The sequence below is a fragment of the Carassius gibelio genome, chromosome B7, assembly GCF_023724105.1.
Source record: "Carassius gibelio isolate Cgi1373 ecotype wild population from Czech Republic chromosome B7, carGib1.2-hapl.c, whole genome shotgun sequence".
NCBI classification, from domain to species: domain Eukaryota; kingdom Metazoa; phylum Chordata; class Actinopteri; order Cypriniformes; family Cyprinidae; genus Carassius; species Carassius gibelio.
In genome coordinates, this window is record NC_068402.1 from 31,309,025 (window position 1) to 31,325,560 (window position 16,536).

Consider the following 16,536-nt stretch of genomic DNA (forward strand, 5'->3'; position numbering starts at 1 on the left):
CATCGTTGTTTTTCCTTTGCACACTGGGGAGGAATATATGGCCTCACTACGAAACTCATATATCCTATTTTAACTCTTTCCGGAAACACTGAATCCTGAAACTCCAAAAGAACTGACAAACTATCAATCCTTTCCCCATTCATTGTTTTTTGCAACCTTTTTATTCTACTCACTTCCCCTCCAGAAATACTTTGAGTTTTTCTAGATCTTCTTCGATTGTAATGCCTGTTATCACTCCCAGTTTCATTTTTCTCTCACCCAAAATCTTTCTTTCATTCACTATTTTCTTGCACATATTTTCAGTTTTTAACGCTTTTTTTTTGTTGTTCTTCTGTTTTACAAATTATCAGCAGACTTCCGTCTCTCAAAATCTTAGCCATATCCACTTCTCCTAACTTTTTCTTCAACTCTTTAGACAATGCCATTGGACTAAGATTAACATGCTCAACTTCCTTTCTAAATTTAAGAATTATTTGAAATTTTCTCTTTTACAATCTTTTTGCGAACAACTGTTTCCTTCTAATCCCCGTTTACCGGATTGGCTAGCTACCAGATTCCCTTCATTTCATCCTTTTTTCCTGTTTTCTTGACTTTTCCCACTCCCTACTAAATTCCAATCATCAAACTCCATATCTTCTTCATTAACTTTATCAAAATTCATCTCAATCCAGTCACAAACCAGTTTATGCCAACCGCCTTAAACTCAGAAAAAGTCATCCCACGTCTAACCCACGAGGCTCTCATTCACCGAGTTCAATTCATGGCATCTTCCATATCTTCTTATCAATGCTTCTTCCTGTTTCAAAATGAACGAGAATGTGACGTATTTTGACATGGGTGTGGTCTGTGACATCACACTTGGATGTGGGCCGGGTTGGATGTCCACCACAGGCTGCAGCGAGACGCTCTTCTTGATTTTGCAGTTGCAAAACATATTTGAGTGTACAGGAAAAAAACATCGAAGTATAGCACCAAGTCTGTATCTCTCTGTCCAGTTAGGAAGCATAATAGATTGTGATTGATTTGGAGTGAAAAGAAAGTGACAAAGGGAAAAGCAAGACAAGACCACCCCGAAAAAATAATGTTTTTCATCTGTACTTTTGTGTTTTATTAGGGTCCTTGTCACCACTTGTGCAATGATACAGTAACTGCAACTCAGTCAGGTTGCACATCATTACATGCCATCCCAAGTAGGTTTGGTGTGTGATAGTTTTGTTGTTTTAATATTATAAGGGAGCAAAAATACATCGATAATATTTGTGAAATTTTAAAAATCAATTTTCATTATATATATATATATATATATATATATATATATATTTTTTTTTTTTTTTTTTTTTTTTTTTTTGTGAAAATAACTATTTAGAGCTTTTATAAATACACAATGATACACATTTACACAATGATACATGATGGAATCCATCCAAAAATACACAATATAACAAGAAACCATGATTTTCAGCAGCTATATAAGACTTTTTACAGAACATATAATATTTGTATGGCCTGTAATATATTGTGATCCATGACAATTAGAGAGTAAAATGATGATAAAATGACACATAATTAAAATAATTGTAAAATATATAAACATTTGAAAAAAAGCACAAATAAGTCACTGCCAGAGCTTTCCAAAATTACCTCCAGGAGGCTAGTAGTATGCATAATTCAGCCCTGCACCATGCAACTTATCATGGACTCAGGGCATCCTTCTCCTGGACTGGTGTTATTGGAACTTTAAGATTAATTTTCTTTCACCTACAAACTTGTCTTAAGGGCTGTTCCCCATGTGCATGTGCAATAATTGTTTATGATTCATTAAACATTGTTTAAACACTTTCTTATGAAGACTATTTGGATTATTTGGTAAAGCTTATTCGGATTTGACAAAAATTATATTTAAAATAAAGCATCTTAAAAAATGACTAATATATATATATATATATATATATATATATATATATATATATATATATATATATATATATATATATATACATATATACATATACATATATATATATACATATACATATAGGTACATATACATATATATATATATATATATATATATATATATATATATATATATATATATATATATATATATATATATATATATATATATATATATAAATATATATATATATATAGTTTTACTGTGCTAAATCTTCTACACAAATTAACTACATAACTACATAAAAACTTCATACTTACAAAATAGATCACAGAAGACTTCTCCGTGGTCTGTTCTGCTCAGGTTTAGAAATCAGTATTTTGGCAGGCGAACTTCTTAATTAAGTATTAGTTTATTGTATATAGGTAACATATGCTACAAACAAAATACTGATATATATATAAAAAACGGAAATAAAAACAGAGATATATCATTTGCATGCTTGGTTGTTTAGAGGGATCAATGGTAAGGCCACTGGCACTGGAGAAGATCTTCCACAGAACCAACATCTGATTTCCTCTTAGCACTTTAGTCCCTTATAGAGAGCAGGTGGATACAATGTCTTGTGACATCATGAGGTCTGGAAATTCCCTAAGATGCTCTCTTTAGGAAGCCTTCCATTTTCACAATTTTCTCTTTCTTCTTTGATGCCTCCTTCATGCATTCTATGGTAACATTCATTTTCTTCATTTTTCTTTAGTAAAGCTCTTACTAATATAGGTTTCATTTCTAGCAATACTTTTGATAATATTTGCTATAAATATTTGCTCAGTAAATGCTTTAAAACAATTACAATATAATGTGTGGTGTCTTTCTTAATGAAGCATTTTTCCAATAAAACAATTTCAATATATCGTGTGGAGTCTTTCTTAATGAACAATTTCTCCAATAAAACAATTTCAAAATAACGTGTGGTGTCTTTCTTAATAAACTATTTTCTTCCAGTAAAACTATTTCAATATAATGGGTGGTGTCTTTCTTAATAAATCACTTTACCAGTAATACATTTTCAATAGATGCGGTTAAAATACAAAGGTATTAAATATAAAAAAAGGCAAACTTGCAATAGGACAATTGCATATTTTCCTCAACAACAGATAGATAGATAGATAGATAGATAGATAGATAGATAGATAGATAGATAGATAGATAGATAGATGGATTGTATATGGTAGTGTTGTTTGAATTTTTTGATATCATAAAAATGTGCTTAACTGTAACTTTAAAATATTGTTAAAAAATATATGGAAAAAAAAATGTAAATAAATGAACAGTTAGTAACCTTACTATATACTGAAAAAGAAAAAAAAAACCCAACAACTAAAAGATCTAACCAGACATTTCATGTAATTTTACATTAAAATGGTGTAATGAAGCACAAAAGAACAAAGAATGTTGATTGTCAGCATCATGGTACCAACAAAGCCAGATTGGTTTAGTTTTGTCAACTCAAAACTAATCCTGATTTTGTTGAGCTACCATCATGGTACAGGCAACAGCTCGATTTCATGATTAATTCTACAAAATAATAAGAATTATACTGACACATTCACATTTTTCATAAAGACATTATGGATTTAATCTTCACAGCGAAAATATGCATAGGTTTTATAAATGAATCATCGCAGACAGAATGTATTTCTTGTTACCCTATGGGCCCTATTTGTGTATGATTGTGTCCAGGCACTTGATCCAGCATCTTCTTCATTAGTAACATGCATTTTGCAAGCAGTTCCACTTCCTTCTTAGTAATAGATACACTGTACTGTATAAAATGAAACAAACAAACTGTCATCAGTGGCTGCCAGTTTGACCACTACATAGCCTACTTTATTCTCTGGCACAGATACGACATGCTAAAAGATATGTATGGGGTGTGTATATAAGAATTAATGAGTTCAAACACCTACAAGTGGTAGAGTAAAACTATTCTAAATAAATATACATTACCGTAATTTGCTCAAACTTAGGAGGATTATCATTGCTGTCAGTAATTGTAATAACTGCTGTGCCAGTGGTTGCCATACCACTTCCTTCCATGTCAGTAGCCGCGATTAACAAAGTATATTTGGGCCATTGCTGAGAGGAAACATAGCTGATGAGTGCGTTTACATCAAGTAATTTTATTACCACTTTGAGATTCATCAAATGTCACTTCTCACCTCTCTGTCCATGCCTGGTTCTTGCACGAAAATGCTTCCAGATACAACATTGATATCAAACATGTTCGGTTTTGGAAGTTTTGGCTCTTGGCTGACAATCGTGTAGCGGACGACACCGTTGGTCGTTTCTATCGTGTCATCTGCATCAGTGGCTGTGACGGTCATAAACTCATAACCTATGATGAGAAAATAAAGACTAATTAGGTGGTAAAAGCTGGCATTTGAAGAGAAAAACTGCTAAAAACCATTTTCTTGAGAAACTGCATCATACGTACCTTTTTCAGCAGCTTCATGAACATGTCCATTAAAAGGATTTTGAGTAAATACAGGCTTGTTATCATTTTGGTCAAACACATTGATGATAACTTCCATTGGATTTTCTCTTATATTAGCCACTTCACGTGCTTCAGCATGAGCTAAAAGCTAAAGAAATTAGAAGAAATTTGGTTATGTTAAAGGGCAAAAAAAAAAAAAATGTTTCTTTAAAGTTTTTTAGTCCATGTCTATTTACTTTAGACAAACAAAACTTTTTTTCAAAATTGTGAATGGATTATTATGTAGACTAGAAAGAAGTGAAAAACACTCCCCTTATGGGAGCTGGCTTATCTCATACCAGGACGTAATCATGCATATGGTCAATTACGAATTCACTTTCTGTGAACGGCCCAGAAGTAGGCTACAAAACCCTTTTCCAACTGCTTGCATGCGCACACGAGAGAGAAGCAATAGTTATCCTATTATTTATAATAAAAACGTAATAAATTTTTCATTTAAACTAGGCGACAATTACTTTCTATAGTTGTTCTAAAATAGGAACCAAAGCATGTTTATTGAGTAAAGTCTACATTATGAGTTCTATTCAGCTTTCTACGTATTCTGGATCTTATTGTAAATTTAAACAATCAGTTTTGTATTTTTTTTTTCTGCATTTGGAAACAAATGTTGTGAATTAATTGTTTGTTCTCTGAAGCCATTCAGAGAAATGTGTCGTATTAGCTGCGCAGATTCTGAGTTCAGCCGATCAGCAAATATCAGTTTCACAAAAGTGCATTTACATGTATATATAGACTAAGATCTCATAAAATGACAAAACACTTAGGTTGTATTGTGTTGAATTTAACACAAGAAATGCTTTATTAATCAGTCATTTTAGTTTAGCCTTAACATGAGGATTCTAATTAATTTGCTTTGGTTTAAATTCCCATATGTTTTTCCTATAAGACGAAACATTTGCCTAGTCTCATAATTTTTTTTGTTATATCATGGAAATGAATAAAACTAATATGAAGGATTTTTTTATTTATTTATTTATATATATTTTCCTGTACATTATCCTGTACATTATCACATTTGCTGTTTACAGTGAATGTGTCATAAAAAGATAATTTTTATAAGCATTGAACTATTCAATTTAAATTTCAAACATTTTATATGTGACAGTAATGCTGACAAAATAAATATGCACAGTGTACAAATAGGGGTTAATACTGTAGAGGAGACCAGGTATGTTTGTAACATGTTTTAGCATCTGTTACCCGCAAAATTTTTGAGCTAGAGTGCTAAAACTTTTATACAAAACACCCACATTTGTTCACTACAAAAGGCACCAACCTCTGCAACAGTATCTTAGCCCTTATAAGTTGATGTTAAATATACAATTTCACACTTTCTATGAATGACAACATCTTAAATCTGTTTGATGCAGGAGTCTGTGCTTGTGTTAAATAGACTACTAGAACAAGCTTCATTAACAGTATTTGCTTACTGAACACTCAACTCAAAAATGTGATGATTCTAACAAAAAACTGTGTAAATTTACGTGTGAGATTGTGTGTCTACTGTATGTATGAATTTTCTTAATCAGATTCACAATGTTCACCAATGTTTTTAACTCTAGACTGCAGGCTTGGTGGATCCAGAAACTGCATAGGGCACATTTTAATTCCGTTGGCCTTGAGCTGCCAAAAGAGCTCCATATAGACAACATGAAAGGGAATGCTAATATGTGTTAAAACTTACCCAAACATTTTCATTTTTTTTTTTTTTGCATAATTATTGACCTAAAGAGTCTAGAGAATTGTACTGCAGTGGTTTAATTGATTTTCAGTTAAAAACCTATCATATGATTTGAAGATCTAGTGTTTGTGTGAATATATGAGCATTTTCAAGCACACACACACACACACACACACACACACACACACACACACGCACACATACATACACACACACACACACACACACACACACACATATATATATATATATATATATATAGAGAGAGAGAGAGAGAGAGAGAGAGAGAGAGAGAGAGAGAGAGAGAGAGAGAGAGAGAGAGTCCAGAGAATATTACTGCAGTGGATTTATTGAGATTGAGCGAAAAACCTAGGACTAGTTCACAAAAGTAGGCTTTTAACATTAATGAATGATTTGATTGACAGAAATGGTTCTAGTGGTTCTAGAGGCTAGAAGTTGTGCATTATGAGGAGATCTATCAAATGATATGCATACTGTGTGGGTATGTGAAACAACACATAGAATAATAAGTAGAATAATAATACAACAATTTTAAATCCTTACAATTTCAATAGAGTTTCAGCTCTACGTGCTTGAACCCTTAATAATAATAATAATACAATCTGATTCTTTCACCAAAATCTGATTCTTTTTCATCATAAAATGCATATCTATTTACAGCTTTGACAACCATTTGTATAAGATCGGGTAGGAAGTGGGTAAATAATGAAATTATAATGGGAAACCTAGCTTATCCCTGATAGGTGGAAATTAATAGGTGGTGTTGTTACTACTCTCCGCATGTTACAACCATACCCCTCTCCCCACAGTAAAAAGTAGTACTCTTAAAGCGCTGCTGTCATTTTAGCCTATATTTCACTCTAACTGTAGTCAAAAAGATGAAACTATAAGCAATTAGAATAATTAGTTCAGATTAAATGTTATAATGTTATATTATTATTGTTATTAAAGTATCAATTTATTTCATCATTTTTTATCTTCATTCACAAGTAAAAATGTCACATGATGACGCGGTGTGAACTGTTCCTTTGCGCCACCTGGTGGTGATTTCGCAAATGAGTTTCACATCTGACTGAATTGTATTTTGTTGACTACCATATATTTAAAAATAAATGAACATTTAAAATGTACAGTCACTGTAAAAACAAGAAAAGAAAACGGTCAACCCATTTAAAAGTAAAGAGATTAAAAATGTCCTTACTCTGTATGAAGCTTTTTTTTCTCTGTCGAGTGGATTAGTCACAAACAGATTCCCTGTAAATTTATCAATAGTGAAAATCCCCTTTGGTTCCAGATCTGCCCCTTCGCCTGTGACGCGGTATACCATGTGAACTTCCTTGGCATACTCTGACTTTATCTAAATTCAGGAAGCAATAAGAGAACAACTCAATGACAGACCTCTTTCTCATCCATCTCATGATGAAAAGTCTCTTTATGACTTTCACTCACCTGGACCAGTTTCTTTGGGAATGGCCCTCTGCTATTCTCGGGTACATTGATCGGAGGGATAATCCAACCTCCCGGTGCTCTCTTTAGACGTGCTGAAGACCTTGCAAATGCCAAAGGTGGATCAAGTGGAGATTCTATCTGTGAAGCAAAAAGGAGTGAACCATATTTTTTTTTTTTACAATTTTAGAGGGGACATATCCCTCTGGGTTGTTTATTTATTTATTTTATTATTATTTATGTATTCATTTTATTTTATTTCAACAACTTTGTAACATCTGCATTACTTTCATCACTTCTTTTCCCACATGCTTTTCTCTTAAATGCATAATGGGAGAAAGTGGGTGGAGATGTGAATGAAAGTGAAAGTGAAAAATTGGCAGTGGCTTCAAAAGGGTACATTGACTTGTTAGGAAGCACAAGGGACATCAATGCCTCTGGGTCCCCTATACTCAGTTTACCTTTTTCATCCACTAGTGACACCTCTGGGTCTACAAATAAAACTACTTTTGCTATCGCCACAAAATATGCTAAGACACACACCGCTCTGAGGCAGATGTTGCACTGTAAAAAATCTAATGAGCTATTTACTTTAAAAAATGAAGGTTACAATATTACACATAATATTTTTGAGTAATTTTTTTAAATTCATACAATCAAAAGACAAAACAATGGCGCTAATTACTGTACATAACTTTCACAAGATTAAATAGCTTAATGATTCATTCTGTTAAAAAAGGAGCTGACATTTATTTTATTTAATATATTGAAAATATATAACATTTATATTATGTATAAAAAGCATCAGACATTTATTATATTAAAATGCCACACTAATGAGTGTCCCACAAGAAAAAAAGCATTACAGTACATACTGTAATCCTGTTTATTCAAAAATATTAAATTATTTCTCATTGAATGTATTAGTGCCATCAATTAAACAGATCCATTAGATCAAATGTGGAAAACAGACTAAAAACAATCACTAATATTTTGTATCATTTGTTTATGTTTAGACATAACGTCAGTATACTATATAGGTGCTCGCGGTTTTCTGTATTTGCATATAATAAATGTTGGCTGTTTTTGTAAACTAAATTAATAATTAAACTCATCTTTACATCTGTGTTTTAATGGAATTTATGTACAGTATTTAATGGTATTATTTTGTCATATAATTGTGTATGCTTCAGTTAGCATTAGCCTCGATGTGCCATATTGGACCTTTTGTGTGTCTTTATCTTTCTTTCTTTACAGGTATGTTTTCAATTTTTATTTATTCATTTTTAAATAAATGTATAACGGCCTATAAAAGGCTTTTATAACTGTCCTCTTATGTTATTAGATAATGTTCTGTAATAAAAAATAGGACCTCTACACATTTTTTGTTTGTATAAAATTTACAGACAATGAAATTGAGATGTTTATTTGTTATTGCTGTCACCTGACAACTGAGTTTTTTTGAAAACTGACAACTGAGAAATTGAATAAAACGTTGTAAAAGGTGTGTGAACGTGGATTAGTAATCCAGCCCCTTGGTATAAAGCAGTGGTCTCAAACTCAATTCCTGGGCTACAGCTCTGCAGAGTTTCGCTCCAACCAGCTCCAAATCACACCTGCTTGGAAGTTTCTAGTAATCCTGAAGACCTTGATTAACTGGATCAGGTGTGTTTGATTAGGGTTGGAGCAAAACTGTGCAGAGCTGTGGCCCTCCAGGAATTGAGTTTGAGGCCAATGGTATAAAGGAAAATAGGTTGCCCTTGTCACAGTACCAAATACCATCCCTGCTATAGAGCATGTAGTCTATGAGCACTACATTAAAATCCCAGATACCCCTAGTACGAACGTTCACTGCTATCTATTACTCCTCATTTTCTGAATATTCAATTCATTCATAAAGTGACAGCAGCGATTCTACAAGGGGTTACATTTGAGAGACAGGCCTATAGAGTTAGAAAACAGAGTTAATGAAATCGCCTATAAGATGATAAGTCTGATTAACATGACACACACTCACACGCACACGTACACGCACACACACGCACACACACACACGCGTGCACACACACACACAGAGAGAGAGAGACAGAGAGAGAGAGAGATGTGAATGATCAAATTTAAGAATTCTGTTATTTCAGGGTTCTAGATTCTAGGTTTGTCATATTATACATTTTTGCATTCTACTCTTTTTCTATAGATTTAAAGCATTTTAGGTCATACAATAATACATCTATTTCAGTCCCCTACAGAAAAAATATATAAAAATAGAAACCATCACATAATCTGTAATGGTCATACTGGTTATAATGAAGTTGTATTGGTTTTAATGAAAACTTTTAATGGCGTCTGTTGGTCTCTACTTGTAATTGGTCACCTTCTGTTGGTGGCTTTTGTTAAAACCTATGTAATATGTCCAAAAAAAAAAAAAAACAGCTACATGTTATGTAATGATTTTAATGGTTAAAAGTTGATGGTTTGTAGTGGTATTTGTTGTGGAAATCATTAGATTTTCTGTGATGGTTTCTATTGTATTTGTCAGCAGGGTAACAATGGGTTTTGTGATGTTATTTGGCATAAATGCGACATTGCAGTTATATTGTGAGATAGTAGCGACTGTTTGTAGTTTTGGTGTTTTAGTATTAATTTATCTCTTATTTACATTGTGTCTATACTTTGTTTGTCTTGTGTAGAACTAAGAATTGAACAAAAAGTTTGCCAGTTTGCCCAATGCTGAATTTTTTTCATAAATAGAAATTAGAAGATAGATTTTATCCTCTCCAGAGCTCAAACATAAATATGCACTGGAACTTTGGCCATTTATTATTATTAATAATTGATTTTCTTTTTTTTTTTTTTCGCCAAATCAGGTGGGCCCTAAACATGTACAGAAATTGATAACTATATGTGTCTATTTAAAGAACCATAATAAATTAACACATAAAAAGCTGAAATTTTGTATTGTATTGCACGGCAGTTTCTTGAAGTAAATGATTGGTACCTGTGGAGAGGAGATGTTCATGACTGTATCCTTGTGATGCCCATTAAGATGTTGGACAAATTCAACTTTGATAGATACAGTGTGCTTCTTGCCATTGGCATCCCAAGCATGCACTGAAAACACCACGTAAGCCTCATGAAGAGTCAGTGGTCTCTTCAGTGTAACAGTCCCATCCTCGTTCACATCAAACCGCTTGTCAACAGACTGAAAGAGTGTTCTTGTTTTTCCATTGCATGTATTAAAATTTACTGTCAGAAATCAGAAAGGGAATAAATTGGTAAAACAATACATCTTATTATGTATTTAACCTTGGTTCCCCGTGTGGAGAAAGGTACAGTGTTTCAGTAGCTGATGCTATGAACACAAGAAGAATCACAACAAATGCATTTGCTGATTGCACTGGCCCCACCCTCCGAAGCAGCATGTCAATAGTGGCTTAAAAGGCTATATCTGTGCCTCCTTCAATTTCTAAAATAGGAATTCATAATCATAACAAAGCATTATGGCAGAGTTACTCTGCTCCTTTGCTCTTTTCAAGGAAGCTGCTGAGAGCTGGAGTGGGATTGATTGACACAAGGAAACTCATTCACCATGTCTCTAAAAAACCCAGACTGAGCAAAAGAAGGTTCCAGCAGATAGGACGTCTTTATCCAGGATAAATTGCTTCATGAATATGAAACATCAGAGGAGCGATGTTATGTCCTTTTGACATATGGTTGATGTTATGCCTCAGAGAGTGGGTCTAGCACCATTAGCCAATGATTTGGTGATAGCCAATGAAGGAACAGGCTTAAGACAATAGTAACACCTGGAGGATGTTTGCATAGCATAAGTTACTGATGCAGCATCAATGGCATCAGTGTTGGGGGTAACGAGTTACAAAGTAATGGATTATAGTAACTATATTACTTTTTTGGGTAACGAAGTAAAGTAACGCATTACACTAATAATATTGGTAACTACATTACTTTACTAGACTATAGGCGTTACACATGATGACAGCAAATTTAGGTGATACTGTGGATGTATAAAATTTGATTGTAATGGGTCGTAATAATTAATGTAATAGTTAAAAAAATGTAAATAGAAAAATTGTTGTATGTAGATATCTTATTGCATTGTGTAGAGAGATTATTCAGCCAAATACTAGAAGAAAAATTTAACAAAAGCTCTCAACATTAATTTGCTAGAGATATTTTAATATAGCTTACCTCTTCCTAGTGTTTTTCCCTTGTAAAGGTCATCTTGGTGCACTTTAAAAACCAGCAACTCCGACTCTAAGCCAGGTGTACATGGAGACTCCTCCGCAAATCCACTCAAAAATACCTAATTTGAAATGCAATAAATATTATTCGTTAGCATATATACAGTTGAACTGTAAGGTATTTTGATTTATTAATCACTTCAGGCACAGGAATCTACAGGGCTGGTCCACATTTGTGTTCAACTTAAATATTCACATCCATCCATCCACCCACCCGTCCATCCATCCATCCATCCATCCATCCATCCATCCATCTATCTCTGTCTGTCTCTGGCAGACTGTATTGCCTTTAAAACATTAAAACTAAGCTTTTAAAGCTACTTTCAGACTGAAAACTTAAAAACTTAAAACTTTTTCAAACTTTTCAGACTTTTTCAAACTTAAAGTTTGTCTTGACAAACTGTTTTATCTAGTTAAATATGCATTTGTATGAGTTTCCCTTTCACTTTTCTCTACCCACCTTGGATACTTACCTGCCTTTCCTGATCCAAACCTTCATCTGTAGACTATCCTAGCATCTACCTATAAGAAAGAGAAACACTTTCGATAGCCTTGAAAGTTGCCTCAATCCTATCTCTGCATTCTTGCATTCCTGTTATTTATGGCTTCATAGTTGCCATTCCTGTCTGTTGAATAAATTGAATTGAATAAAAAAATCCTTGAAACTTATCTATTTGCTTCTTGCTTCATGGTCTCCTTCTGTGCTGTGACAGAAGACCAGACCAACTGCACTATCTACCATGGATCTGCATCCCCAATCAGTCAAACACTCTCTCCACCACCTTCATCTGCACATCTGGGTCCAGCACCAGAACACACGCAAGTTGACAACTATACCACCCCAGGCAAACGGAGAATTATAGGAGAATAAACGTGGGGGCTCTGTCTTTATTATGGGCATGAAGGCATGAAGCCCTCTATCGATTACCGGACCCTAAACTCTCAAACAGTAAAGTTTTACTGAACTTTGCCTCTGGTTCCAGCTGCCTCTAAGGAACTCTGTAGAGTATCTTCTCCAAACTGGACCTGCAAAGTGCTTACAATCTCATTCATATATGCACTGGAGGTGAACAAAAAACAGCCTTCATTACCCTAATTCAGGGCTATTCAATTAGTTTCATTTGAGGGCTGGATTATCTTATTGAAGATTTGAAGGGGGTCAGGGGCCAGTGGCCAGGGGGGTGGTGGGGTCTCTAAAATAAAGGATTTAAATGAAATGCATATTTAGCAGTAAAATGAATTAATATTACCAACAACAATGTCTATGAAAGGATAATATTTGTTTTGTCAATCAAAAAAATTAACTGATTACTGATATATTGTCATAATTTCACACTGAACCTCCAAATGATTGTAGAAACAACATAAAGATAGTGTATTTTTATTGAAAATCTTTTTACAAAGTCTCATTATTATTATTATTATTTTAATAATACTGCTGATGATGTCTCTATTAAACGCATCTTCCTCTCAGTTTTATCCATTAGTTATAGCAATTCAACATTACATAATAATTGTTATTTTTTTAACATTTATGTTCCGAAAAATATAACAACTTTTAATTTAATTGAATGCAAAACAATCTTCACATAAACTATAAATTGTATATGTATAAACTATATAGATTATTCTTTATTCAAGCAACAAAAGTTGATTTCTGAAGAGTTTCCATTAAATAAACTTCAGCAAGTTTCACTTTAAAAGCAATGCTGTCTCTTTAAAATCTGATGTGCGTGAGGTATTTCTGACACATATCAGGCTTCTCCCAGCTCTTTACGATTATTTTGGACTTTATAACTCATTTAAGGCTGTGTTTAAAAAAAAAAAAAAAAAAACACTCGTCAAAACTGTGTATTTTGAAATAATTGTGTGTGTTTTTGTCGTTTGAAGTGTCACTGGCATTGTGTGAAGCGGCTATAGCCAGCATACATTCAGCCGAACGCACAGACTTTTAAACTATACTGTAATCACCTTCATCCAGTCTGCGCTATTTCTGCATATAACAATGTCTTTATACTCGTTTTAAACTAGAGTTGTGGACATTTCATTTCATAACTCCCTCCCTCACGCTCTTGTCAACGTCGCTATCTATTGATGTTGCGTTCCCTGGTAGATTGTAGTTGCCATGTTTTCACAAGAAAATCCACCCAATGTTACTCAAAATAAGCCAAAAACTAGCCCAATCACGTTTCTTTTTGGCGGATTTGTCGCTGTTACTTCTCTTGCTTTTCTTTTCGGCTGGCCTGGGCCAGTGTTGCCACCTTGTGGGCAAACTACCTTAGGTGAAAACACAATTCAAGGCATATAAGTGATCTGCATGTACTCTTCTCACGGGTCGGATAAAGATGATTGGCGGGCCGCATTCGGCCTGCAGGCCGCCAATTGGATAGCCCTGCCCTAATTGGTCACTATAAGTACTTGGTTATGCTGAATGGGCTTGCCAACTCACCATACATCTTACAGGGTTTCATGAATGAAGTGTTCCAGGAGTTCCTCCATCAAGTTGCTATTGTCTACAGTACATAGACAACATCTTCATCTGCTTCCGGAACCTGGCCGAACATCGCCACCACGTAGAGCAGGTCCTTCAGAAACGGAGGCAATGCTACCTTTATCTCAAGTTGGGGAAGTGTGAGTTCCACCATACCACCAACCAGTTGCTCGGCTACGTCATCACCCCTCAAGGCATCCAAATGGATGATAAGAAGGTTAAATCTATCAACCAATGACCCTTACTATCCTCTGTAAAAGAACTGCAATACTTCCTCAGATTTGTCTGATTTTGTCAGATTTGTTTTTGAATTTTTATCACCAGTTTATTCAATCTTTCAGCACCTTAACAGCCCCTTTACTTTACTAGGTAAATGCCTCTACCATGGGAGTGGGAGTGGTGCTGTCCCAATACTCTGGAGAGCCTCCCAAGCTGCATCCCTGTGTGTATTTCTCATGTTAGCTGTCCCTAGCGAAGCAAAATTATGATATTGGGAATTGTGAGGTGTTGGACATCCAACTTGCCCTAGAAGAATGGAGACACTGGCTGGAGGGAGCCCTTCATCTATTTCAAGTCATCACCGGTCATAGCAACTTGAAATACCTCAAGAATGCAAAATTAACCCAAGACAAGCCCAGTGGGTCATGTTCGTCACCCGCTTCAACTTCACTGTCAGCTACCGGCCTGGACACACAACACCTGAGCTGATGCCTTGTCTTGGATTCACCAACTCCCATAGGAAACATCCTGCACGCTCACAATCACCTGAATTCTGATTCCCTCCACTTGCTACACCTCATCAAAGACCCACCTAAACACCATCACTTTCACTAACCTTTGTCTTGTCTCATAGTCACTTACAAACTATTCACTGGACTCTACCCACCTCGGATACTTACCTGCCTCTCCTGTTCCAAACTTTCTTCAGTAGACGATCATAGCAGCCACCTATAAGAAAGAAAATTACTTTGGTTTGCCTTGCAAGCTAAGTTGCTCCAATCGTATCTCTGCATTCTTGCACCTGTTGTTTACGACTTCACAGTCACCCTTGCCTGTTGAATAAATCCTGGGGACTTACCTGTTTGTCTCATCGTGGTCTCCTGTGTTGTGACACACACAATATCAGGTCTACCAAAACCTCTTGCAAACCTTCATTTGAACCGTTTTACCCAAATTTAAATGTATTCAAGGAAAGGAAAAAGAAATACTATCAAAGGAAAAAATATACAACTAAATAACACATACTGTATAGATAAGGTAATATTTCAATATAATTGCATAATCAAATTTTGTAAATGTTTACAAAATATTCTCCAAACTTGAAAAAACTTTGAGACATCCAAAGTTTTTGGAATTTGTCTTGATATGAGGGATAAAGTCCTACCTTACAAAGGAAAATGATAACTTCCAAGCTAAAAGACTTCATTGTTTTCATTTGAAGCAAATTGCTTTAAAAGGACCTTGAGATAGTAGCTCCTTATTTTTGAGAATGTCAAGTTATTTAAATATGTTTTTTTTGTAGGGTGGGAGTGGGAGGTGGAGTTTGCGGGCAAGTGGATTTGTTTCTTGGTTTGTGTGTGAGTGGTGTCAGTAAAAAATATGATTTGTCAGCGATACTCAAGCATTACCTTGTCATCCCCCACTAACTACTAGTGACGTGAACATTTATTTTAAAGCAAAAAAACATGGTAACCCTTCAGTAATTACTCAAGCATCACCTTGTCAGCCTGCAGGAACTATTAGTGGTCTGCATTATAAAAAATAGAAATAAAAAAATTAAAGAAACTTTGGATGTCTCCAATATATTTTGATATACGACTTTATCGACGATATGACTCCTTCTGCCAATGCATTGATGAAATTAATAGTTGGAAGTGCCAGAACTATCTTCAGTTAAATAAGGAAAAAACTGAAGTCATTGCATTTGGAAACAAAGATGAAGTGTTCAAGGTGTTCAAGTGTTCAAACAACTAAAAATCAAGTCAAGAATCTTGGTGTGATTCTGGAGACAGACCTTAGTTTCAGTAGTCATGTCAAAGCAGTAACTAAATCAGCATTCTATCATTTAAAAAACATTGCAAGAATTAGATGTTTTGTTTCCAGTCAAGACTTGGAGAAACTTGTTCATGCCTTTATCACCAGCAGGGTGGACTATTGTTATGGGCTCCTCACTGGCCTTCC

General features: G+C 34.5%; 1 protein-coding gene across 3 annotated transcripts in view; it reads right to left on the bottom strand.

The window, feature by feature from the left end:
* LOC127961419 (B-cadherin) overlaps nucleotides 1–15,879 on the bottom strand; it is a 70,247-nt gene extending 54,368 nt beyond the window's left edge. Inside the window, exons 1-8 of one of the 3 annotated variants that reach the window (XM_052560504.1) lie at nucleotides 15,740–15,879; nucleotides 11,812–11,926; nucleotides 10,601–10,848; nucleotides 7,606–7,743; nucleotides 7,358–7,513; nucleotides 4,395–4,542; nucleotides 4,120–4,295; nucleotides 3,908–4,036 (exon numbers count right to left, since the gene is read on the bottom strand). In XM_052560504.1, coding sequence (XP_052416464.1) covers nucleotides 3,908–4,036; nucleotides 4,120–4,295; nucleotides 4,395–4,542; nucleotides 7,358–7,513; nucleotides 7,606–7,743; nucleotides 10,601–10,848; nucleotides 11,812–11,926; nucleotides 15,740–15,790 — 1,161 coding nt within the window. In that variant the 5' untranslated portion in view covers nucleotides 15,791–15,879. The remainder of the gene's footprint in view (nucleotides 1–3,907; nucleotides 4,037–4,119; nucleotides 4,296–4,394; nucleotides 4,543–7,357; nucleotides 7,514–7,605; nucleotides 7,744–10,600; nucleotides 10,849–11,811; nucleotides 11,927–15,739) is intronic. The other 2 variants (XM_052560506.1, XM_052560505.1) reach the window with 2 other exon arrangements.
* Nucleotides 15,880–16,536: the final 657 nt, after the last annotated feature.